At 40.5% G+C, this 27,327-nt stretch overlaps 1 protein-coding gene across 2 annotated transcripts; it reads right to left on the reverse strand.

Annotated features, from left to right (window-relative positions):
* Window positions 1-497: 497 nt before the first annotated feature.
* ANXA11 (annexin A11) lies at window positions 498-27,327 on the reverse strand. Of its 2 annotated transcripts, none has more exons than XM_064145432.1 (15): window positions 27,187-27,327; window positions 15,539-15,599; window positions 14,292-14,392; window positions 12,560-12,934; window positions 11,310-11,397; window positions 10,270-10,364; window positions 9,717-9,830; window positions 8,590-8,680; window positions 8,395-8,474; window positions 8,223-8,279; window positions 7,294-7,387; window positions 6,981-7,076; window positions 4,280-4,338; window positions 3,190-3,312; window positions 498-1,246 (listed from the first exon to the last, which is right to left on the reverse strand). In XM_064145432.1, exons 2-15 carry the CDS (start codon window positions 15,588-15,590, stop codon window positions 1,187-1,189), a joined length of 1,485 nt encoding a protein of 494 aa, XP_064001502.1. In that variant the 5' UTR covers window positions 15,591-15,599; window positions 27,187-27,327; the 3' UTR covers window positions 498-1,186. The 2 variants fall into 2 exon arrangements, with proteins under 2 accessions (XP_064001502.1, XP_064001503.1); XM_064145433.1 differs by having other exon boundaries at window positions 27,169-27,324.

Raw genomic sequence — 27,327 nt, forward strand, 5'->3', positions numbered from 1 at the left:
ACTCCCATTTTCTTCCACAACAAGTAGCAACACCTTCTAAGAGAGCCTTCCAGACCTTTAGAGAATGGAGGGAGAGCATATCTATCTGTGAAGTAAGAGGAGCTTGCACATTCTCAATTAACAAGCACTCTATCTTCACAGACCTAGCTCCAAACCTCCTCTTCCCCTTGCATTTCATTTTTAGTTTACACATTTCTGTTTTGAGAATGACAAGCTGAAAAGATGTCATCTATACTAGCAGAGAATAAAAATATGATGTTCCAAGTGCCAGAGAAATTACAACTTATTAAATGAAAACATTGAGCAATAACTACAAATCACACACCTCAGGGTACAGACAACTGCTCATCAACAGCACACAAGTCCCAAATTGTCAACACAATTTCTGAACAATTCTATGGATTCAAACAAAGAACTAAGAAAAAACTGTTACATAAATTGAGTGTTCACTCACACATAAATTAGCATGAACACCAAAAACCACAGTCTGCAAAGAGTTAGAAGACAGACAGCTTTAATTTAGTGACTTCTTACATACACACAAGTCACAATCCAAAAACCTTAAAACTTCACTGTAGAATCTTTACTACTGTCAACATCACTACTGCCTTGTGACAGCTGCCCTAGCAATATTGAAATGTGGAACACACCTTCCTTAAAAAACACAGAACTGGACAAAACTTGTTTAAAAGAGTTTTAACCAGACACCAAAACTCAAGGCTGTTTCTCCGCATATCAGGGAGTAGGCTAGCACGAAATCAACTTGGCATACAATACATGTAAAACTTGTATGAAAATGGCATGTAATGTTGATACAAAATAAAAGCTTAAATCATACAATTTGATTTTTCCTACCCTAAAACAAACATATTATTTCAGCATAATAGAACTAAAAGAAATAATGACCTGTCATTCATGGATTGCTGAGATTACTTACAGAGAATGCTGAACAGATAGCACATAAGCTTGACATGTCTATTTTTTTGGCATTGATTACTTACTGTTTTTTTACCTGAAGGTATATGCATTACTAACTTTTAAAAGGTAATTACTTTAGGAGAAACAGGTCATTACATGTTTCTGGGGGTTTTTGTTTGTTGGGTTTTTTCTTTTGGTGAAAAAAAATAATGCTTTAAAGCAAAACAACCAAAATAGCAGCTTCTTAAAGAAAAGCACAACGCTCCATTTAGTCATTTCCACCACACAACTTGAGTAAGATTTTCCGGTAGTCTCCTGAAGTATCACCCTGTAAGGAAACCCAGAAAAAGAAAACTTAAAGATTTGTGATTTGAAATAGAGGAAGAATAAGTTTAAGCATCTAAACATGCTAATAATGACCAAAAGAGATGAAGCCAGGGCTGGAAAAACAACAACCAAGTGTTAACTTCTTTTAAAAGAACCTAAACAACTAACAAAACCAAACAATTAAGAAGTCTGCTAACTAGAAGCTGCTCTAATACTTGTACACAGTAAAATCTGCTTCTTCCCTATCCAAACTGTATCTGGTGCACAGGTTCAACTACTTACCTGGGAATAGCTCAATAAAATGATCTGAGTGAAGAGTCACCTTCCAACAAGAAGTATGACAATATGAAACAATTAATAGAGAAGCCCTTTTCCTTATAGCCAATGCAAGTATTCTTCCAGGGGTAGCAAGTGAAAGTTCACTCTATTATGTTCAAACAATTAAAAAATGCCCTGATATTGTAAGATTAAAGGCTTTCTTTTCCTCTATAACTAGAGAACATCCCTTTCATGTTGTGTGTCAGTATGGACACACAACAAACATGCGATTACTACCAAAGGCCCCACTAGCTGAGTTTTGCCTGGCACTCTTTTGAGCAAAGTGTTCCCTAGGAGCTGTTCATTAACCAGTTTTGGTTGAGGCTTGCCAGTTTTTTTCACAGAACAGTTTCAGCTAGAGCATTTATCTCATCCCTCATCCTCAGCTACGACTGAAATCTGGTCTGTCCAGATCAGTATTATTACAACAGTGACAAAGAGGCACTTCAGAGGTCAGAAGAAATCTTGTGCATGCGTAAAAGACAATACACAAAACACAAACCACTCCTGTTTGTATACACACTAGGAAAAAAAAAAAAGGAAGAAATATGAACTTTCTTTTTTCTCAAGGATGTTAGCAGCTCTGCTTTTATGCAAAGAAGTAGAGTTTACATACACATAACTGTGCATATGCATGACCCCTAACTACTGAAACCAAGTTTTGAATGTTCATTAGAGGGGTATGGCCTGTTCCGCTTTCTGAGGAGTAAAATGATTTTACTGCCAGATAAAATGAGAAGAAACAGATAAAACAAGACAGATAAAGCTTCTCCACCAGTGTCTCCCTGGCCTTTATTCACATGCTAGGGCTTACAGGGCATGTAACAACTGTAGTAGGATCACCTCTTCATTGCAGAGTTACGCACTTGGTAAAAGCTTTTGCCAGGTGATCTTTCATGGCACATAATCAGAAAGAACGGACAAGTTACTGACAGAAAAGTCAAATCAAGACTTTTGGGCACACACTACCCTTCACTATCTATGTAGTATTCCTTTCAAACACAACCGAGATGCAGACCCTTGGTATCAACAGCAAAAGGAATGAAGAAGGGCTCACAATTTTGGCACCTTCATTACACGGTAAATGAAACTGATGCCACTCACAGTCCTCTACCTCTTGTTACTCTCCTCATTCTTTAGGTATCCTTTTGACTACAGCTGTTACTAGCAGTAGCTGGGTAGCTCAACCACCAAAGAAAACTAAGTCTGTTTCCAAAACCTTGTATTTTCAAAAGGAGGTGGCACCTTTTTAAAAGTATATTCAGAGCTTTGCAGTATCAACACACCATCATTAGTCAGTTGAAGGATTATGTGCTTTCTACATGATCATATATAGAGACTGGCACAGAGACCAGACTTAAAATCAAGTCTCTGAAAACTCTCTGGACCAGCTTTTCTTCCTTCCATGCTTGTTGCTGTCCTTCCTATCTCTAGCTCGTCTAGCCCTCACACAAAAGAGCGAGCTCTCTGTTCTCTGGCACTTTAGTTTCCACCCTTCCGACAAACACAGCAAACCAAACAGAGTCAGCCACGCTCCATGCAGTTCAGAGCTAGTCAGCATAAGGATCCATTTCCTACAAGCAGAAAGCATGTCACAGCAGGCAAGACAAAACCTCCAAGCCTTACAGTGATATCTGTGTAGACAGATCTGCCATACATCCGCTTGTATTCTGCACGGATGTCCAGCAAGTCAACCTCACTGCGTGACACCATGATTCGAATCAGAGTCCTGTCTTTGGTTCCTGCTCCCTGAAACAAACAAAATGAAAATATAATGTATTAGTAATGTCTGGAAATATTGGATGACACAACAAACAAAACCAACCACACAACCACTGCACACACAAAAAAACCAACAAACACCCCCCCCCAAAAAAAAAAAGGGGGGGAGGAGGAGGAGGACTGTTAACAGCACAGGAAAATTTGGTGAGTTTAAGGGTCTAATTATTTCAGCTAGACCTCTCTACTTAAAAGATATCAATTTCAATGAGTCTTCAGCATATTTCACAGTATCACACAGTATCATCAAGGTTGGAAGAGACCTCATAGATCATCAAGTCCAACCCTTTACCACAGAGCTCAAGGCCAGACCATGGCACCAAGTGCCACGTCCAGTCCTGCCTTGAACAGCCCCAGGGACAGCGACTCCACCACCTCCCCGGGCAGCCCATTCCAGTGTCCAATGACTCTCTCAGTGAAGAACTTTCTCCTCACCTCAAGCCTAAATTTCCCCTGGTGCAGCCTGAGGCTGTGTCCTCTCGTTCTGGTGCTGGCCACCTGAGAGAAGAGAGCAACCTCCCCCTGGCAACAACCACCCCTCAGGTAGTTGTAGACAGCAATAAGGTCTCCCCTGAGCCTCCTCTTCTCGAGGCTAAACAACCCCAGCTCCCTCAGCCTCTCCTCGTAGGGCTGTGCTCAAAGCCTCTGACCAGCCTCGTCACCCTTCTCTGGACACGCTCAAGCATCTCAATGTCCCTCCTATTTGTGCCCTTACCAAATGAAGGCTTTGTTTAAGGTCTAGTTGTATGCATCTCTGTTAAATACATCAAATCACCTAGATTTCCCAGCCTTTCAGAACAACGATAGCATGTTGTTAGTCATGTGCCCAGTGAAAAACAAGTAATCCTTTAAGATGAACAATTAATTCCACTGAGTTGTACAACCACTTCAAAATAAACCCCACACCAAGTCTCCATATCTTGTCACAGACACCTACCTTCATAGCATTGTATAATCTCTCTGCAAAAAAAGCTGGCGTGTTCTTGAGGCACTTCACTGCAAAAAGAAATCAGAATTACCAAAATCAAGCACTCCTTTTCAATCAGAAATCACAGTCATCTTTTGAGAATACCCTAAATAGTGACATGCTTTTACATAAACATACACTTGATACAATGCAGCTCCCACTTCTTCAGTTAGTCACTGAAGTGATGTTTAATTCAAATAGCAGCTGCGATAAAATTAAAGCATCTACTACACTTCATGGCTCCAAGCGTATTTTTCCATCGCTAGAAAACATCTAACATGAAGTAGTCATAATGAATATTTAAAGTCTAGGGATCAGATTCTTGCTCATGAAGTGGAAAGAGGGTGTGGGGACTCCCAGAAGGATTGAAGGAACATAGAAGTTAGTGGTGCCTGTGGCTTCCTTTTTCCTAACTTAAAAATGCTTAGGCCACATATCTGCAAGGTAAGACAAACTCAATCCCTGTCCCAGTACAATCTGGGAAGCCATCCCAGACAGAAATTTCACTTTTTTTTTCTTTTTTAATGACTTTTGAAGTTATTTACATTTTTTTAAGCCACAAAGTTCACCAAGACTCCTGAATTCTTGCCATTACTTACTAATGTCTAGATTTTGTATTTGTTCAGCATAGCTCATTGGAAATCTGAAAAAAGCAAAATCTAAATAAAATTGCTGTCATGTTAACCAGGAGAATGAAAGACTCCTCTACCACTCATCAGAATTTAAATCTATGGATCACTCCTGTGTTGGTTACTAATACACAATCATGCAATTTGTGGCAAACCACACAGAAAGCAAACCACGCTTGGTTTACATCAATAGTACAAAAAGGTATCAAAAGCAATCAGGTAAAATCAGAACAGAACGAAAAAGGGTAAACCCAAAGGGGTATTTTCACAGCAGCACACACTCTCTACAGGAAAAAGTATTTTTCTGAATAGGAAAATGTAGATGAGAGATAGCAGCTCACCAAGCACAGTTATCAATGACACATAAAATACAATTCAAAAACGAATGACAAATGGAATGTGTGTTTCTTTATCACTGTATTTAGCTAAAACAACACACTTGCACTCCAAGATGTCTGAGGGTGGTATTATAAATTACCAGCTGCACAATCCAGAAAGCTTTAAAGAAAGCAAAATTAAATATTTTCAATTAGACCTTTTTTTCCTGAAAATAATATTCACAGAAGAAATGACACTAAGAGCACTGACTGATACAGATGTATGTACATACATATATATGCACGCAGATAAAAAACCCAAACAAAAACCTGTTCACCAAAGGAGTTATTCACCAAACACTAATGGCAATTCTTGCACAAAAGGCTACTCACTTGTTTGCAAGCTACAGTCCCAATTCTGGATCTGTATCAACATGGAGACCCATCAAGTGACTGCACGTGATGTGACTCCAAGAAGACAAAAGCCTTCCAAATTCTGACAGCACAGTTTCTTTACTGAGGCAATCTTTTCTCTAGAACACTGGGAAACACTTCTTTTCCCCAGGTTTGGTTTTCTAACTACAGCTTTTAAAGGTGACAAAGTCTGAATTCTGGAAAAAGTTCACAAATGTTTCACACCAGCAGAACTGGACCCAGTTTGGGTCATTAAAAGGCCACCTCAGTGACAGCTTGGCCAAAGGAAGAAAACCAGTTACATGGTTCACATATGCACAGGACAGGAGTGAAAAAAAATAAAGCTTTAAAAATTGATTACCATTTTGTAGTATTGTGTTAGAAACTTCCATGAAAAAAAAAATCTGTTGCAGTTGAGCCAAATGTTCTCTCCTGTCCAAGTGATGCAAAGTACATTTCTCCTGTTAAGTCTGGTCATTGCATGTTTTTATTTGTTTGGATTTTTTTGGTTACACTTTTCCACTCACTACCATGTTCAAAACCAAAGAACAACATTTGAAAAGCATCAGCTCTAGATACTACAGTAAATTCACAGTAATGAACAGGAGGAAAAAAAAAAGTGATGTAAAGAAGCAGACTTGTCTAAGAGATAAGAGACAAATGACAAGAGAAAAAGGTCCATAATATTATCTAGAATAAAGCATTCCAAATAAAGCTACTGTACAACTTGAGACCTTTTCACAGTCCCATGGAAAATAACAACTACCTCTCAAGAGACAATAGTAGACTCAAGCTAAGAATTTTTTCTCTTCAGAAGTACTGGTGACACTTACAAAGACTTAAGGAAGCTGTAACCACAGGAACTGTGGAAAAATTAACCCCTTTGCAATCAAATATGTTTCCTTTCTACCAAAAAGAGAAACTAATTAGTAACTCATTAGAGGGTTAATGGCACTATTGAGTTGATTTCCAAAGCTGTCCCAAATATTCCATTTCCATACTCACTAATAACAGTTGGTACAAGTTCTCATTGCTTCCTTCTTAAAACAATGCCAAGCAGAGTTACTAGCTCTCCACTTTAACCTGTGAAATGTAGATTCTGCAGCTGCCTGAAGCAAAAGCTTGTGTGCCATACTGAGGTGAATTAAGTGCCCGGCTTTGCTAACCACAACTGACTTCACAGAGAGCTCAGTATAAAAAAGAAGAAAAGTGGAAGTACCAAGAAAGACATCCTTAACTGAAGTCACAGATGCTACCATCCCAGCCATTGTAGTGGAATACTGGGAACAGACTGGCTGAGATGACACATACCTACTGCCAGCATGCCCTTTTCCAGGTCTCCAGACATTTCACGGCATATACTTTTCTCGATGTCCCGGTTACACATCCTCTGGTACTCACTGAAGACTGTTAATAGAAGAGAAAAATTTAAGGTATCAGCCTCCCAGAAAAGGTGGCACTGGTGCACACTGGATGTCTATGTTTCAATTGCATTTCTAAACTTGATACTAACTCTACACTTAGGCAAGTTTCAACATCTCAGAGACTAAGTGATCAACCATCACGCTCCTTATCAGTACATACAAGGCAGTCAAGTTGCTCTTTACACAGAGGGCATCATTACCTGCTCTGAGGTGGGCTCTGCTTCTTGCACACAGAATGGCATTGAATTTGGACTCATCAGTTCCTAGACGGTTTTCACCAGCTGCATATAGCTCCTGCACACAGAAGGGAATTCACACTTCATTACTTAGTAAAGCAGTCAGGCCAAAAAGATGAGTTGCAGATTTGCTTCACTGCAGCCTTTCCTCTTTTTATACTTATTATACATGTACTGCTGGGAAACCAGAGCAAACAATAAATAGCAACTAGTTCTAACCTTCCTACAATATGCTATGCTTGCTATCTTCCTATCTTACTGATGCCTAAGTGCTCAAACACAAGAACTCCAGATTAGGAGGGGAAATTGTTCTTCCTAACAGGTCTTAGACCCAGCTTTTTCTCTAAGCCTCTACATACATTCTGGAATGTTCTTTTCTTTTGGCTAAGGCAAACTATTTCTGTAACAGTAGTCTGTTTAAATAATCCAGGATTTTCTCTTTCCTATGTTGTGAAATGGGACACAACAGAAAAATGTAACAGTGCAATAGTTACCTTTTTTAAAGTAAAAATTAGGAATTCCTAAAATAAAAGGTAAAGGGTAATACAGATGTTGGATAGATTAAAATTCAACCCACATATGCCACCTCAAGTCACTTTAATAAGCAGCACAATGGGGTCACCCAACACCTGGAAAAGTCAGAGAGATGACAGAATATAAGATAAAAAGTCCCCTACAGTCTCTATTCCCAAAAGCTTCATCTCTGTAATGGACTTGCATAGCTCTAATGCTCTGTCAGGGCTTATCACATCACTTACATCTACTGAAACTTAAACACTACATAAAAAAAAAGTCAAAAGGTATCCAAAACTAAAAGTAAGCAGAAACCACACAGTCAAATTTCAGTGCACTGAGTTGACTGTACTCAGAAATTATGAAGAATTTCTACTGACCTGCACATCTTTTTGGACAAGAGACATGTCAACAGTTGTACTTTCATCTCTGTTTCCCTGAAAGAATTTGAAGATACAAATGTGTTACTTGTGGTTTCTTTTTTTTAAGCCACCAAACTCTACACAGATACACACACAAAACCCAAACTCCAACATTCTGGTATGCATGTACCTGAGAAAGCGAAATTAAAAGCCTCTGAAAGTGTCCTGATGTATCACTTTTTATTGCTTCCTCCAGAGTTTTCTTAAATTCTGGAAGAGAGAGACAGTTATGAATCATCACAGAACCCTGCTCATTTCCTAAATTCATATTGTCAGACAGTGATTAAGAAAGGAAAAATAAAGACAGAATTGTAACAAACCTAACCTGCTTTGTAGACCCTGTTGAGCTCCTGAATATGCTCATTACTGCGAGAAGCCAAGATCTCAATGAGACAATTTTCATCTGTGCCAATACCCTTAAAAAAAGCATAAGGGGAAAACACATCACTTAGAACACAAGACACAGAAATGTACTAAAGATGCAAGTTGAAAAGATCATTGAAATAATTATGACAACAAAATACCATTCACAAATGTCATCCTCCACATCAAATTTTAGGCATTTTAAGAATCAATTATTTTACACTGTTTAAGATGGGTTTTTTAAATTCTTATAAGCAACTTTCATTATCTAATAGATAGCAGCTGCAATTACATTACAGGTAATACTATTTCATCTTCTTATCTTCTTAAAACTGCAAAAAGAACCCAGGTAAATATACACAATGAATCAGTAATGGAAATACTTATTTCATTTTAATTTAAACATTGTATTGATATACCAAATGCTTGAGCCAAGCCTAAATTTTTATCAACTAATCATATTGCTTTGAAGAGAAAATACATAATACTTACATTATATTTTAGAAAAGGTTAAGCATGAGCTAGCAAAACACACTTTGAGGTGGGGGGAAAGATAAAAAGAAGGTCCATCCTGCCCAAAATCTATTAATCTAGTGTTCTGACTACTAATTTTTCCTTGAACACTGAGTGCAGAAAAACTGGAAACTGTGAGTTATTTTATCATCAGTTTCTTTAGAGCTCAAGCAAAACCCCAGAAACAAAGGTGTCCCATGCATAGCTGGTTTAGAAGAGAGTCACTTCAGCAGCATACTCAAGACCACGTAATAAATGACCTATAGAGATACAGCCCAGTTTCTGTCTTTTTTTTTGTGTGTATGTATTAACATATTTTTGCTACAATACTAACCCATTAAATAGTATTTAACTTGAACCTATAAAATAGGTTATTTCTCCATTTTAATAGCATTCAATTTGACTATTATTTTACTATTTTATACTTCCCAGAAATGGGATACAGATCAGTCAAAGAGTAGGTTGAATATCTGGACAGAGAGGAGGGAATGTAAGTTCAAGCTTTTAAGTGACTACAAAAAGTTTTAACAGCTCAAGTATTTCCTCTACCTTTTAATTTGTATCTCCTATACAAACCTTTATAGCTTCCTTGATTTCATAAGCATCAAACATGACAGGTGTCTTCATCATTGCCAGGATTGTCTTCTCAAAGTTACCTGATAGCTCAGACTTAAGATCCTTGATCAAATCCTAATGAGAAGTAAAAACAAAGAATAAAATGCATAAAGACCCAAACTTACAAATAGAAAACCTGTGGATTTTAACCAGAATCCTTTATGCATAAGCATCAGTGATGTATCTTCGACGTAAATCTATTACACTTAACAATCCTAAAATCAGTACAATGCACCATGTACATCTAGATAGTTAATGTCCAATTAAGTAGATTTGCAGAGACCAAAGAGTCAAAGTAATCATTTAGCAGAGAAACTGCTCTACATATTTCATTTAAAAGTGTATGAAAGATAAAGAGTGGGTTAAAACAGAACCCAAAACAGGGTATGACTTGTCAACCACCTTCCCCTTAAGCAACTTCCAATTTTTGTTACCAATCTCTAAGCCTTCCAACTTCCAATGAAGGCATGCAGACTCTCCTTTACTTTTCCTTCTGCTCTCATGATGCCTTTACCTTTCCATACGCTGTTTTGAAGGACAGGATGATCTGCTGTCGTTGCTTGTTTGAACGGCTTCCAAGACAATCAATAATAGCCTGCTCATCGGTTCCTGTATGTGCACACAGACACCATAGGATGAGCATGCATATCATTTGAAGACTCTGCTTTCTTCTTCCATTCCATCCTATCTCTTCTAAACCCAACCAAATGTCATGTGAGCCTTTAATTCATCTACAGTATCTCCTCTTGTGTACAGCCACAGAACTTCAAGCTCTACTCCCAGTCACAAACAGTAAAAAAAAAAAGGAAAAAAGCCCCAAACCAAACACAAAACTCATGATGTTGCTAATGCCTACATGGTGCTAATGCCCACATTCTTCCCCTGTACTCAACACTGGTCAGCCCACATCTTGAGTACTGTGTCCAGTTCTGGGCCCCTCAATTCAAGAGAGATGTTGAGGTGCTGGAAGGTGTCCAGAGAAGGGCAACAAAGCTGGTGAGGGGCCTGGAACACAAACCCTATGAAGAGAGGCTGAAGGAGCTGGGGGTGTTTAGCCTGGAGAAGAGGAGGCTCTGGGCAGACCTCATTGCTTTCTACAACTACCTGAAGCGAGGTTGTAGAGAGGTGGGGGTTGTTCTCTCCCAGACAACCAGCAACAGAACAAGGGGACACAGTCTCAAGTTGTGCCAAGGGAAGTATAAGCTGGATGTTAGGAGGAAGTTCTTCCCAGAGAGAGTGATTGGCATTGGAATGGACTGCCCAGGAGGTGGTGAAGTCACCATCCCTGGAGGTGATCAAGAAAAGCCTGGATGAGGCACTTAGTGCCATGGTCTAGTTGACTGGCTAGGGCTGGGTGCTAGGTTGGACTGGATGATCTTGGAGGTCTCTTCCAACCTGGTTGATTCTATGAACTTTCAATAACTATTCTGATATCCAAATATGTCTACATGTCAACTAGCTCACTGAGAACACACATAACAAGGGAGAAATATCAATGCTGAATCAAGGTGTAGTTCTACTTTTAACTGAAACGTATATCCACAGACTGCTCACCAAATCCCTTCATGGCCTTCCTTAAGACTTCTGCATCCTTCAGAGGGTCAAATCCTGGTGCATCAGTGATTGTACCTCGGTTTCCATGCTAAAATCAGACCAAGTTGAGTTGTACATTAGTGCTTTGCTATTGAGGAATGCTATCAATTTTCTTTTTGTTTGAAAAGTAAGAGAAAAAAAATAGCCGTACATTAAACGATTTGTTCATTTCTATACCCAAAATACGAGACAATGCACAAGGGTCACTGGTATTAAATCTACTACCCAACTAATTAGGCCTGATGGACCCCCAGTATGAATACTTGGTATCAATATAAGCTAGGAGATGAAGGGATTGAGAGCAGTCCTGACTTGGAGGTAGCACGATGGATGAAAAGCTGGATACGAGCTGGCAATGTGCACTTGCAGGTCAGAAAGGCAACTGTATCCTGGGCCACATCAAAAGAAGTATGGCCAGCAAGTGAAGGGAGTCTCTACTTTGCTCTGGTGAGACCCCACTTGGAGTACAGTGTCCAGCTCTGGAGTCCTCAGCACAAGACATGAGCCTGTTGGAAGTGAGTGTAAGAGGCATAGCACAGCTATCCTATGATGAAAGGCTCAAAGAGTTAGGTTTGGTCAGCCTGCTGAGGAAAAAGTCCAGAGTGGATCTTGCTGCAGCCTGTCAGAACTTAAGGCCTAAAAGAAAGATCAACACAAACTTTTTAGCAGGGTCTACTGCAACAGGACAAGGGGCAATGGTTTTAAACTGAAAGTAGATTTAGACTAGATACAAAGAAGCAATTTTGTTACAGTGAGGGTGGTGAAACACTGGAACAAATTTGGTACAGAGGTCATATATGCCCCATTCCTGGAAATATTCAAGGCTGGGTTGGACAGGACTCTGAGCAACCTGACCTATTTGAAGGTATCTTTGCATACAGCAAGAGAGTTGGACCTTTTAGAGGTCCCTTCCAACCTATTTTTTTCTATGATTTTACAATTGTATATACAATTGGAAATACTTTGTTAAGTCAAAGAAGGCAAATTTTAATTCAACCCAAATCTTTCTCCTTGGATCATGTCATAAACTGGCAATTATTTGAAGTCATACAAGTCTATATTGATTGCATTTGGAGAAGATCTCTCTCTTTTTCATCAAACTTATTTGAATGACTTTTTTTTCAATTTTAGGGTGGGTTTACAGGAAGAAAACACAGAGAGGACATATATATATGGTCACATCTCAAAACAAAAACATTGAATGCTCTTACTGTTAGAGGAGAAACTGTAGGTCCTGCGCTTCCTGGATAAGAGGGCATAGACGGATTCACAGCTGGGCCTGGTGGATAATTTGGCATTGGCTGCTGCCCTGGGAAAGTTGCTGGTGGTTGTCCTGGATAGCTCATAGGTTGCTGACCAGGCAGTGGTGTGGGTTGGCCTGGCACAGTGCCACCTGGATATCCTGGGTAAGCTGGCATTCCTGATGGTGCATTTCCTCCAGGTGGAGGATACTCTCCGTAAGAGGGTTGTCCTGATGGAGGTTGCCCAAAGCCACCAGGAGGGATTGGGGGATAACTCCCTGGTGTCGAAGGATACATCCCTTGTGGCATGTTTGCTCCCCCAAAGGTCCCTGCAAGGTTGGATGCCTGCAATGACAGCAAACGAAGCAAGGGATAGGAAGGTGTCCCAACAACTGAGTTTCAAAAACACACTTAACACAATGTAACCCCCTTCTCTACCAACACAGATAGGTAGTTCTGCATCTGCAAGAATCCTGTCTTACTGGCAAGCAAAATGGGAAAAAAACACTGTATTCTGTTGACTTTTTCTTTACTATAATCATCAGCTGCCATACATCAAGAAGGTGAATGAACACACCTGTTGTTGCCTTCAGCACTACAAACCATTCAGACATGAGAGCACTAACACCTACACACCTCTTATCCTAAAATCCTGTGCCAACTAATCCCATCAAAAAAGACTATGCTTGTCCCTTTTCTGTCCACAGCTCCCTTACATGCCTGCAGCATCATTTGAGTGCAGGAATTCACTATGAGCAAGCTCCAGATGGTTTATGATGCACAAGCAAGCTCTGTGTGTTTTATGATGCACTAGATGCATGAGCAGTTTACATGCAGCAAGAGTTCCTGGACTACATTTGGAAAGCCATCTGCAAAAATTACCACAAAGATGCTCCACTCCACGTGCAGTATCATGAGACAAACTCAGCTTCTCTTCTACAAAGGAACCAGATGAACTGATTTTTGGTGGTTGCAGTGCTCTCAGAAGCTAGTTGCTGTGGATACTGCTATATGCACCCAGATAGTTTGTTGCTCATTTCGACTGCTGGTTGCCAAATCACTTCATTTAATCATTGCCTTAGAAAGGCATCTATAATGTAAATGCCTTTCTACCAACCAGGCTAAGCTGTCAAAAGTGTCACTCAATTCTTTTCTATGCAAAAAAAGATAAAAAGTCACAGTGAAGAAAATGCAGACATTTCTAATGTTCAAACTTTTTACTGCCATCTGTTAAACATCAGTACTTGTAAGAGACAGCTGATCCCATTCTTTTCAAGGATGAGTCACTGACATCACCGACACAGCCTTGTTCCTTATTCAGACTGGCCCACATCCAGGTGATAGGCAAAACTGCAAAACTTGGCTTGCATTTGTCAATGTGAATATATTAACAACGGATACTCAGTGTTAATAATCTGTTTCTCTAGTCCTCTGCTTAACCAAAGTTCCAAGTTTGATTGCTTTCACGTCCATGACTTTTGAATTCAAGCTCTCCATTTTGACATTTAATTAATTGTTAATGATTTCCTAAAATAAGGAATAGATTGTAATGTCCACTTTCTTCAACAGGAGATATTGAGTGCTCAGCACTTAGACAAACTCAATACAAAGGCACAGCACTCAAGTGATAAACTTCTCAATGGCAATGCGAGAAACACATCTTTGTGTCACAGTAAAAGATACTAAACAAAGGCAAACTCACCATTCCAGCCATGTAGTTGGGATTAAACTGACTGGCATAGCCAGCCACATTTTCTAGACCAATTGGAGGTGGTTGGGCAGCACCACCCCAGGGACTGCTACCTGCAATGAAAGAAAGCTGTGCTGAAACAAGAAACTACACCTTTTAAAGTCTACTCTTTGCATGTCTAATGTAATGCCTGTTCAGTGCCAGCAGTATGGGAGAAGGAAAATCAGGTTAAGAGATGCAGAGTAGTAGTGCAATTAGATATACAGAAAAGCCTCACTGGATATTTCTAGTCACATTAGTTACCACTGAATCTATATGTTCTCATTTAAAACAACTCTAAACACATTTGGGGATTAATGCTCAGGAGTCAATATCATAGACATCATATTTTGACTAGTTAGTAGCTTCCCTTAAACTACAAAGCTGTCTGGGTATTCCAGCACTAAGATATTATTAATTCCATTAGGGCTGCTGATCTGAGAGATGTCTACAGAGCACGATGCGGTACATTCGCAGCTACCCAAATCACAACACTCAGCTGCACACAGCAGTACATGCATCTTGTCTGCACAGCAGTCTAAGCCAGAATATTCTCCTGAGAAATGAGATTTATCTTCCCAGGCTAGTTTGGCTTCCCATTGTACACTGCTTCCCCTTCCTTAGTTTGCCTAACTTCACTTTTTACCATAGCACTATGATTCCAGCTTCCTTTTCTACCAATAATACTAACAACTCTAAAGTTCATTACTAAGAACTATAAAGTTTACCTTGGTACCAAGCAGTTACTACGTATTTCATCAGCTTATTATTATTGTTTGCATCCATTTTAACAGTCCTCTCCCTTCCACAGACAACCATCTGCCTAAACCAAATGGATTAGGAATAATGGTGGGATATGGTTTTGAATTGTGTAACTGATTTCTCTCCATATTCATTTTTCTCACCAGCTGCTTGCAAGACCCAGTGCTGACAGGATGTTCCTTCATATTTGTTATTTTTGTTCAAAATATAACTGTCTTTAGTGTTGTGTGCTTCATCTGAGATGAATGAAAATGGACCTTACACATGCACATGGTGGAGCACCCACATCATATAAATCAGAATCCACAGCCTAGATGAAGTAGGACTTACGAGAGAGCACAGAAAACATCAGTGAATCAATAAAACCCTGTACAGTCTTGTTCTTCATCCATCCTACCTTCCCATGCCAGACGGGACCATCATTGCCATTTAACACTTACTTAATCTAAACAACTTACCTGGGGCAGCTGGTGGGTATCCACCTGCTGGGGGATAGCCAGGGTAACTCATTGGAAATATCTGAAAAGTAAATGTGATACAGTTATTTTCCATAATGCTTGACTAATTACACCACAGAGGATTAATAAACAACATATCTGTAGCAACCAGTTAGCAAAATTCGACATAAACAGCATGAGCTGCACAGGCTCTTCCCTGAGAAACTTCTCATTTTCTTTTGCTGGACCAATAAGCAGGTTGAGATTCTGAAGTAGTTGTAGAGTCACTCCTCAGACTGTTTTTCTTGTTTCAGTTACTTCTGGCTTGCTTTGTCTATTATGCTGTTAAGGAAGCCTTATTTGAATATGCTTACTTTAATGTACTATTAAAGTCTCCAGAAGTTTGCAACCTATACAGAACAGTCTCATTAGTCCAGTGTAGAAATTATCTGACAAACAAGTCATGTCTTCAAGCAAGTAATTGTATAAAAAATGTTAGCAGGCATTTAAATGCAAACATCTGCAAAAGCTCAAGGTCAGAGTACAGAGCAGAAGGGATACACTCTGTGCTTACAGCACTGCAAGAGGATATGAAGGTTTTTCTGAAAGGCAAAGTTCACTGTAACAAATTTCATCTCTTAGAGCTGATAGTGCCTTTGTCTGTGCTGTCCAAAACAGAAGTGGAGGTAAAAAAAAAGGACTGATAAAATAAGGGCAAAACAAAAAAATATTTTCTAGAATACAGAAACTATTACTTTACACTGAAGCATGGTAAAATTAACTCAAGCAGCTTGTTCCAGATGAAGAAAACACCCAGAATTAATCTTAACTTTTTCAAGGTTATTTTTAGTGATTCTTTTGCCATGTTTTGGATTACAGTTGCAGGGTTTTATTTTGTTTTGATTTGAGGAGAGTGTGCTGATTTTTTTGGGTGGGATTGTTTTCATTGTGCATAATCATTTCAGCTTTTCTTTCTGGTACACACAGCTCTTTTGCAGCAAAACAAGAGAATGGAAAAAAAAACCCAACACTTTTTGTTGTTTTGGGTTTTTTTAAAGAAAATACAGTTGGCAAATATTCAATTTATTTTAAAATTGTTTGTACTTCTTGCTACATTTACTCACAGAGTGAACAATTCACCCAGCTCCACACATGAAGACACCAGGCAGAATGCACAGCTGGGAAACTAGACGACATAGAATCAGCCAGGTTGGAAGAGACCTCCAAGATCATCCAGTCCAACCTAGCACCCAGCCTTAGCCAGTCAAGCTAGACCATGGCACTAAGTGCCTCATCCAGGCTTTTCCTGACCACCTCCAGGGACAGAATCGGGTTTTAAACCCATCAACTCTCAATCACAAATGTCTAGATTTAAACCTCAGGAAACACATAGGGAACCCAAAGCCACCTACAAACATTGTGGTCCAATTCTGCATATTCAATGGTAGAAACAAGAGATTAGCTAATATGACACTGCTCTTAATCAGATTGTATCTGAAGGGTAAAGTCTCACAGAATTCTTCACATCATTATCAAATGCCTAAAAGATGCTCTCTATAACATGATACATGTTTTTCCCACATTCCCTTCAGCTTGGTTCCCCTTTACTCTGCTCTTATGAGACCCCACCTGGAATACTGTGTATAGTTCTGGAGACCCCAGCACAAGAAAAACATCAGATTGTTGCAGTGAGTACAGAGGAGGACCATGAAGATGACCAGAGGGCTCCAGCACCTCTTCTATGAGGACAGGCTACATGAGTTGGGTCTCTTCAGCATAAAAATAAGGCTTCGAGGAGACCCTGTAGTGACCTCCTAGTACCTGAAGGGGGCCTAGGATAAGGCTAGGGAGGGACTATTTACAAGGTCTGATAATGATAGGATGCAGAGTAACAATTTCAACTGGAAAAGGGGAGATTTAGACTAGATGTTAGGAAGAAGTTCTTTACTGTGAGAGTGGTGAAACACTGGAACAGAGTGACCAGGGAGGCTGTGGATTCTCTCTCCCTGGAGGTGTTCAAGGCTAGGTTGGATGAGGCCTTGAACAACCTGTTCTAGTGGGAGGTATCTCTGCTTATGGCAGGGGGTTGGAACTAGATGATCTTTGAGGTTTCTTCCAAACTAAACCATTCTATGATTCTAAGATCTTCACTGCAGCGTGATCTAGTTTTGGAATAATTTAAATCTCAAGTCTGTTGCAGCTAGAAAGACAACACACTTTTGGTTATACAAGCACTTCTCTATGACTAAGCTCTAGGTAATTTTCCATTTCACATGTGAACACAGCACGTCAGACCTACAGCACTGAGTCCAACATACAGTGCCTGTGCAATATGCAGCAGGGGCATGATTTCTGCAGGCAGCAGTCATCAGGGAGATCAAGCTTATTTTTCCATGCATGCCCAATGCTTATCCCACACTAAAATTTAGTTCTGATCTGTGTCCTTTTTTCATGCTAGAAGCTGAATCCTGGAAAAAGGTCTCTCATGGTCATCAGCAAAATAATGCATGTTTACTTCTGAATATTCACTGATGCTACATGAAGAGCACAAAGGTACAGTCTTTTACAATGCTCCAGAGAGATGAGCCTCAAAAGGCAACTGCACTTCACTGCAGCTTTACAGAACCTGATAAAGACAAACACTTTATATTAATGTTATAAAGTCCATCCAAAGAACACTTGCTAGGAACTGCTGTCCCAAGTGAATCATAACTCCCAGAGGCAAGGCTTGTTGTTACCCATACAACGACTGATAAGATCTCAAACTCACGAGGCCAAAAAGCAAAACCTCAACATTTCTAACTATTCTCCTCTGCTGGAAATAGAGCAGGCACCTTCCTCCCTTCTGGCACTGCACCATGCTCTCAAAAGCCTCAACACCAGCATGTGATTGCTGGTGGGAGCTGCCAGGCCCCAGCCACACGTCAGGACAGGACAGTGTATACAGACAATTTTTTCACTGCTGAAATGAGTAGGTTTGTGTGCATGCAAGTAGAGAGAAGCCAAGGGAAAAAAAACAAACACTAAACATCAAGAGAAGGCAATTTGGCACTTCAGATCCCCACTGTATCATTAATTGGCTTTACATAATAACACACAATCATGGTACCAAAAAAAGCCACAACAATTACTACTCCAATCACACAAAACCCACAAAATAAATCACCCTACAACTCAGACTGTTAGCATGCATAATGCTTACTAGCCAAGGTGAATGGTGTTTAGCTACAAGTTATCAAAGCATTTAAGTTATTCTTTTCTTCATAGGTAATTTAAAAAAACATTTTCTATTTTATTTTTAGCTTCATGCATAAATGATTGCAGAATAGTTAAAAAAAAGGAAGAAGAAAAATATGCTTTTTCAATGAAGCCTGAGGTAAAATGTTAAGGAAAAGAGGTTTGGCTGCTTTTTTCTTTGGTGCAGGGTGGGGAGCAATGGGATAGGTGTTGTGCTTCTTAAAAGGATTATTTGTTTTCTTTTAATCCTGTGAAGAACATTCATTTCAAATTAAAACTAAATAAAAGAGCCTTTTGCCAATTAAAGCTGAGATTGATAAATAACAGCTAACTTCATCAATAATAAAAAACAAAGTTACCATACACACACACATATATATATACACAAACATTATACAGATAAACATTCCACTTGCTTTCTTTCAACACTGCATTTATCCAGCAGTTTTCCAAGGTTCATTTTCCTCACTAACTTTTCTGTACTTCATTGGGTTCCTGTTGGCATTTGTCTAAATTAACAGATAATTATCCACCTATGTTAACTTCCCCAAGCGCTCCTACAACCATGTCTCCATTTCATCAGCACATCCAGACAACCAGCAAGAGAAAAAGGGGACACAGTCTCAAGTTGTGCCAGGAGAAGTATAGGCTGGATGTTAGGAGGAAGTTTTTCCCAGAGAGAGTGATTGGCATTGGAATGGACTGCCCAGGGAGGTGGTGGAGTCACCGTCCCTGGAGGTGTTCAAGCAAAGCCTGTCTGAGGCACTTAGTGCCACGGTCTAGTTGACTGGCTAGGGCTGGGTGCTAGGGTGGACTGGATGATCTTGGAGGTCTCTTCCAAGCTGGTTGATTCTGTGATCCTCCTAAAATTCTCTTGCTACACTGACAAAATCTTATTAAGATTATCAGTGATGAGTAGCACTTGCCTGCTGACACTACTGACAGCGGTGCTCACACAGGGCAAGGTACAGAAGATGCAGAAGTCCACCCTGCTATGCAAATACAGTGTGGGAGGATACAGGAACAGTAAAGTCTGTGTTTGCTCAGCCATAAAAGTAGCAGTACATCAGACAAGTCAAGAAATCCAACCAACCAAGCCACACAGGGGCAGAAGGAGTGCCTCGAAGAAAACAGAAAACAAATACTGTTTCCAGTGTTCAGCCTGGAGGTCCACCACAAAATCCTAAATAAAGATCTGAGGTTTTACTCCTGCAGTGGACATGGCTATCTCACTACACATTGCTAGCCATGAACCATTCAGGCTCCTGAGCATTTTCCTACTGCTTTGGCAAAGCTAAGAGGGAACAGACCTGCCCATAACAGATTAAATCTGTGACACACTTTCGGTAACAGTCTTGCAAATACACTCCTCTATGCCACGGCACAGCAGAATAGGACTACAACTGGAGATATTTCTAACAAAAATACACTAAACACACAATGATGGCAGCAATAACGAACAAAAATTGTAAGGCTGCCAAGGTGCCACAGAAATAAGGTTAGCAACTGTGTTCACTGGAATTTATTTAGCAGCTGCTGTTCAGGCTCCAGATATGCCAAGGCCAAATAATTCTAGGGCATAAAAAGGACGAAAAGACCATGGACTACATTTGCACAAAAGAATTTGTTTAATTATGCTTGTTTCCCAGAGAGTAACAAGTTAAACTTTTGACCTTTACTCCTCCAGGTTAATTACCAGGATGCAGTACAAAAGGCTGCCTAAAGCTATAAACTGTAGAACCTGATCCAAGACCAAGCCCTGATTGTGAAACCAACAGAACAGAATTTACCACCTTACAATATGCTGTGGATCCTTATCAGAGGCAAACTGAGGCTTCCACCACTATGCTTTCACAAGACAAGGTTAAACCACAGTCAGCATCATACTCGCTAACTTCTAGCTTAAAAGCCTGAGCAAGATTTATCTCTGGCTTACCTAGCACAGCACAGAAGTTGTTCTTTCCTGTATGATGCATAATATTGTTCATCCTGACAGATAAATGGCCCTGCAATTTGTTTTTTCATGAAATCTTCTGTGTAATTGTCTAGCCTCTCTATCACTACAAAACCACTAATTTAGTAGCAAGTGTTCCTCTTCCAACAGGGCTTAATATAGCTGAGTTCATGCCAGCTGAAACTCAGAGAACCTCTTTCACACAGAACTTAATATTCGTGGTTCACCCTTAAAATCTTTACTTACCTTCATCTAAAAATGTGTATTTAAAGAGTACTAACACATTTCCTAAAAAGAAACTCCAAAACCAACAATCCAACCTGCAGCTCTGAATAGATGATGAAATATTGACAAATTCCAACAAGGGGGCTTTTAAAAGCCATCCAGTTGAACTGGTTGCCAGTATTATGTGTCAGGAATAATGCCATTTTTTATCATCTAATTCAATATCATCATCCAACATTTCATTGGAGGACAATCCAGCATTTTTCTGACCTGCTGGGGTAAGCATGGGACAGAGGGAGGTGAAGTACCAGAAAGGTAACACCAACAAGTCTTAGTCAAAATAAGGCAGAGCAGATGACAGATGTCATGTCCAGCAAAGAAGAGATGAGCAGTAAGATAGACCAATAAGCCACAACCACACTGTAAAACTGCTAAGAACATTCATGCATCATTTTCAGTGCCAGAAGCATAAACCATAGCCTTGCAACAGGAGATGCTAACACAAGGTGATTACATTCTGTATTCTAGACAAAAGTGAAAATATTTGCACTGAAATTCTCAAACCTTTAGTAACAGAAAGTTAATTTTTTAAAATCACTACTCATCATGTAAGTGACATAAAAGTTTAACAGTATAAAATATTCAAAGTGAGCTAAACACCACTTGAAGAGTAATCTGAACAGCATTGGAAACACTCCATGTGACAGAGAAATGTGTGAATAATATACAACCAAAATGGGATTCTCAAAGATAATGAAATAACTGTTTTTATGCTGGCTGCACCAGGGCAGGGCAAGCTTTGTATTTCATAGAAGAACTTAGGTTAGAAGGGATTTCTGAGGTCATCTATTTCACAAGGAATTTCCCAGGTGATTCGCTGACTGTCCCAGGTTGAGACTATAAGGTTAAAAATTTTCTGGGGACTAGAAGATTGTTATTCAATCCTGTAATTCTGCTATCTCCTTATAAACTCACAGCAAGGGCAGTTTGTTCTCCTTTCCTCCTCCTCCTCCTCCCCTGTGTGTGTGGCAGGAGCCACTTTATCAGGAAGAACATGTAAGCAGTAGGCCTCTTTGGATGGTGGAGGCGTTGGTGGGGGGGAGGATTGGAGCACTGAGAAGTGGAGTTTAGGTTTTTTTGGGATGGGAAAAAATTCAGTGGGGTTTGCCATGGATGGGATAATTGCTTTATAATGTCTAGCTCTGTATTTTCTCTCTCTAATTCTGATTTTTCTCTCCAATTTGATTTGAGAGTTTAATTTCTGTCAGCTCTCTTTTAAAAGAACCATGACACTGACTTACAACTAGGACCTTTCAATGCTTGCTTTTATTGGAGAGTGAGAAAACAAAACCAAGCTGACTCAACATTCAACTAAGACTTCAGTACCCAGCAAAGGATAATTCTGATGTGACAGGCTACTCAGCCACTTCATAACAAAGTTCTCTGCACATCTAGTAGCAGTAACTAGCATCTGCCAAACTACAGAAGCAAATATGGACCAAAAGGTCCTATAACTATCCCCGTTGTCACCTTTCAAGACAAGACTGTCCTAGCTTGAGCATATTCACCTCTCACTGGTACATCTGCTTGACAACTCAACACCCAAATCCTTCACAGAGGGTCCAAATTTGAAAAGGACAAGGAGCTAAACTCATTTTCTAGTAGCCAGTAGAACTGGGTCTGCTGGAGACAAGCAACATAACACCATTCCCCAATATGGATCCACTGTGATGGCAACTGGTTGAATAGAAAGACACATACTACTGTGCTTGGTTTTGAGTTCATACCGAAGCTGACCTCTTGGAATTGCTTCCTATTCTACCCTGATCCAAGTATTTGTTTTTGTAGCACACTCTAGCAATGTTCTCTTTGGAATATTTACAATACAGACAGGTAAAACATACATAACAACACAGATAAAGACACTTTCCTAATGACACAACAAGCAAGAAATAATACCAAAATAGGTTTATGGAATGTCTCAAGAAATAACATAACAAAGATGTTCTATTTCAAACTCATCATATGAAAAAATCCCTTGCAAAGAAACCAGTCACCCTATAAATAGGCTGAATTATGTTCCCAACTAAGGCCTCAGGTATTTATACTCATCTATTTTAAGTTCTACCCACATAAGAAGACATTCTTACATCATCAGTTAGAACTGGCAAATACTTATTAATTCATTTCACAAAGTCTCTGGGGGAAATACTTCGGAACTAAAGCAACAGTGTACCATTCAGTACACTAAAAGAGTTACTGTAAAAACACTTAATTGTTCATTGCACACCACTGTTTTTCAATTAGCTGCTGAGCCCAAGCCTGAAGAACAAAGCCAGGGCGTGGACCTGGTGCAGAAGTGCTACCCAGACCTGCAAGGCAGAAAGAATGTAAGGACAACAAAAGTTTTCCATTAGGTCCTCTGCCAGTACTTCCTGCTGTTCAGGATGCAGAAGAAGCCAGTAACACCAAGCTAATCAAGTGCCAGCCTCACAAAGAAGGGCACACTTATAGGACTGCATGGAACCTTAGTTAAAAGCTGTATGGATGTACCCTGGACTGTGCACACAACCTCTGTGCTGTGCACCAGGCTGACAGCCTTGGGACTCCTGAGATGAAAAGACCAATATCAATGTGCAAATGCATCAACCTTTTCTTAACAATGGCTTTCATGCTCTCTGGATTGTGAAAGGCTTACACACAGCTGCCCAACAACACTGGGAAGATTATTACATTGGTAAACAAATGGATGCACTTCATTCACTGCTGACTACAAAGTACTACTGACTAATTACATCTCTACAGGCATTGACTTATTCAAGAAAGAACCAGTTCAGCAAATCAGAGATCCAGGTACTTCACAACACCCATAAACACACAAAGTTAAAGGAAAGCAAGACTATGGCCTTCAAATCTGGCCTGAACAGAGGATCATTCCTAGGGCTTATTACATTAAATAAAAAGCAGTTCCCCCCTTCCTCCAAATTCTAAGATACGTAAGCTACACATATTCTCTCAGCAAAGGGAAAACTGAATGCTTTCAGAAAAGAAGTGCAGCCAATAACCAGCTATTTAGGCTATAGATAGGTGCAGCATTTACAGAATGCATTCAATTTCCCATGAAAATTCTTCTCTCTAACAACAGTAAAATGCATATTCATAGTTCAGCACTTTAGGCAGTTTAAGCACCCAATTTACAGTAACTTGCTAGGCCACAGTCAGAAACCCAACATTCGTTGTCACCCGTGGGAATGTGAATTAGATGTGTAAATTAATCACGAGCATCACTTCACATGCATATCAACTGAATGTTTGCAGTAAGGTTTAGCAGAGGGCCCTGTGAGGACTGAAAATCCATTTGGATCTCTGATAAAATCATAGAATCAACCAGGTTGGAAGAGACCTCCAAGATCATCCAGTCCAACCTAGCACCCTGCCCTATTTAATGATCCTAAATCCTAAAGGATTAATTTGACTGACACTTCTTAAACCTGACAGAAGCTGGGATCCAAAAACCTGAATCAGAAGCCTACCTCTCCTAATGATGAAATGAATACTAACAAGGAAGGAAATTAAGACCAGTGCTTCCTGAAGACAACGGCTGAGCTAAAGCTAGAAGAAAGTAACCTATTGGTGACATTTTCCCAATGCCCTCAAAATACCCCAAAACCCCACCCATGCTTTCTAACCAAAAAAAAAAAAACCAAACCCACCAACCCCCTCCAAAAAAATAAAACCTAACAAACCCCACAACAAACAAAAACCAAACAAAAAAAGCCCAACTAAAAAAACCCACCACCAAACACACAAACAACCCAAAAAGGAAGCATTATCTGCAAAAGATTTCTTTCAATTCAATTATTTGGTATATTGTCTTAGGAAAAAAAAACATTTTTACTGCTCAAACAGCACAGTGATGCTCTGCACTGTACAGGGAACAGACAGGCACAGCAGGACTGTGTGGGGTTGGATTTGGTTTTGGGGTTTTTTAAACAACACACAAACTCTACACAGTGTAAGTTGCTACAGCCTAATAATTAGCACTGGTTCACACTCAGCATATGTGACAGCTGCATAGTATGAATATAGTTTCACACATACATAACACAAGGTGCTAGGCATAGGCAGAATTGGCTGTCCAGAATAATGTAATAGCAGGTCTCCAACCAGCTCCATACCTGACTCTAGGCTTGCCTTAGCCAGGATCTGACCTCCCAAAGATTTTGTAGTGAGCTCAGCAACAAATATGGAGCAACAGTAGTCACAACATAGAACTGACAAATCTCTACCTTTGTTTCCAATAATTTATACATACAATTAAAAATACATATCCAGTAAGAAACATGTTTCAAGGTAGCAGACAAATCATATGTATGAAATAAACAAAGTACATTGCTGATATCGCTCAGTTGTGTACTTCATTTCAAGGATACCTCTAACTACAATTTCAAGCTGACAAAGAAGTTTCTATGGATAATTATACCTGAGCCTTGGCTAAAAGTAAATGGGAGTTTGTATTGGTTCAAAAGTCCCAGTCCTTCTGCAGCCACCATTAAACCACCTGCTCTTTTCTATTACATCTCTGCCTTTACTACAGCTTCTTCTTCCATCCCTAGATTGCTTTCAAACTAAGTTCATCACTATTTCAGTTTTAACACAGTGCTATGAAAACAGATTCTCTGGATGTTCCATCTTATGAATTCTTTTTGTAGTAGACTGGATTATGCATTTTAAGTCATTATGTAATTCTACACTTGTGCTTCTTTGTTAAGCCAAATATCTCCTTGAAATATTTCCACCCCAGTGTGGTTTCACTAGTAACTCAACATTTCACAGAATTCTGAGTCTAATAATTCAACTATAGAAATTGGGGCAATTTGAAGAAATTGTGCAGCCTATGAGTGGGATAACTACTCCAGGGAATTTAAACCCAGATTCACAGAGATGTTTTGTCTCCGCAACCTTAAACTGAGGTGTAAGCAAGAGAAAGGTACATAAATATAACTGCTAACAGCAACATCATGAGGACCTTCAAAACCTTGCTGCTTATTTACTGTGTACGACACACTGTTTTACAAATGAGGCTGCAGGGGCAGGAGAGAGTGAGTCAGAGGCATTTTCAGGAAGGAAAAGTTCAGCAGAAACGCAACAGGGACTAGGCCACAGGCAAAGCTACAGGCACTTCCCCACGCAAGTTATCTGCTGCATCAGTGGGAGGAGAGTCGCTTGCGCGGCTCTTACACAAGCTAAAAACCAGGAAATCCCAGAAACAGGCAGGCTGTGGGGAAAACGTTCATGCACTCAAGCTTCAATGTAGCCATACACTAGCACTGGGTTTGTACCGTTTCTGACATCTGTGCATACTCCTGTGAAGCACCTAACAGAAAACACAGCGCCCTGGTGGCATGACAAGGGATGATGCCCACTTCCCAAGGCAGGCAGACTTATAGAGGTGTAAAAACCTACTCATCGGCTCCATCAAAACACGCTGCACCAGGCCTCTTCCCTCCTCACTCTGCTTTCTCCCCACACTTTCGCCTCAGCTCTTCTGCCCCAATGCATCTGTAGCGATTTTTGGCTGAGCTACTTTCCCGACTTCTGCCACTCCCTTCAAAAGGCATCTCCCTCGGCTGCTCCTCCTCAGGAGGAAGCTTCCAGGAACTGCCATTGGCCTGCTAAAGGAGGAAAAACTACCCCAAGACCACAGTCCCCACTGCCTTGCACACCGTTACGTGTTTCCTGTCTCACACACAGTATAGCAAGAGTTTAAAGTTAAGTTTCTGGTTTAAGACCCTCTAAGCCCACGTAAGTAGAACAAGGAAAGCGCATTACACAGAAAGGAAGGGCCAGGGAAAGAGACGCTCACAAAAACGTTGTCTAACGGCTCCGACAAGGATACCATCGTAGCCGTTCTTCCTCTGCTTAACCATACGCAGACAATCATCAGTTCGACCTAAGCTGAGGTCACAGCAAAGTACGAACTGCGACTGCAACACACTAATTTTCCTCTGAAAGCACCTGATTTGCCCATGAGACAGGAGCACCTTTCCATGAACCGCGGAGCTGCTGCGAGCCCCGAAATGTCACCCTTCGCCCCGGGCTCGTAGCCGCTTGTCACTCCGACGGGACCACGACTCCGGCCGTCCAGTCCAGGCGGCCGTGAGCTGCCGCCACCCCGGGGACACCCGTCCAGCCCTCTCCGACACACACTCGCCCCTCGCCCGCCCAAACGCACCGCGGGGGTCGCTCCTACCGCGGATCCTCCAGAGCCGCAGCTGCCACGGCCGCCCCTCCGCCGGCTCAGTCGCGCAGCGCGGCAGTGGGAGCGCCGGGGAGGCGGAGCTGCTGAGGCCGCAGCTTCCTCTGCCGGCCTCGCTGCGAGGGAGGGCCGGCA

Source organism: Pogoniulus pusillus, chromosome 6 (genome assembly GCF_015220805.1).
Source record: "Pogoniulus pusillus isolate bPogPus1 chromosome 6, bPogPus1.pri, whole genome shotgun sequence".
In the NCBI taxonomy this organism is placed as follows: Eukaryota; Metazoa; Chordata; class Aves; order Piciformes; family Lybiidae; genus Pogoniulus; species Pogoniulus pusillus.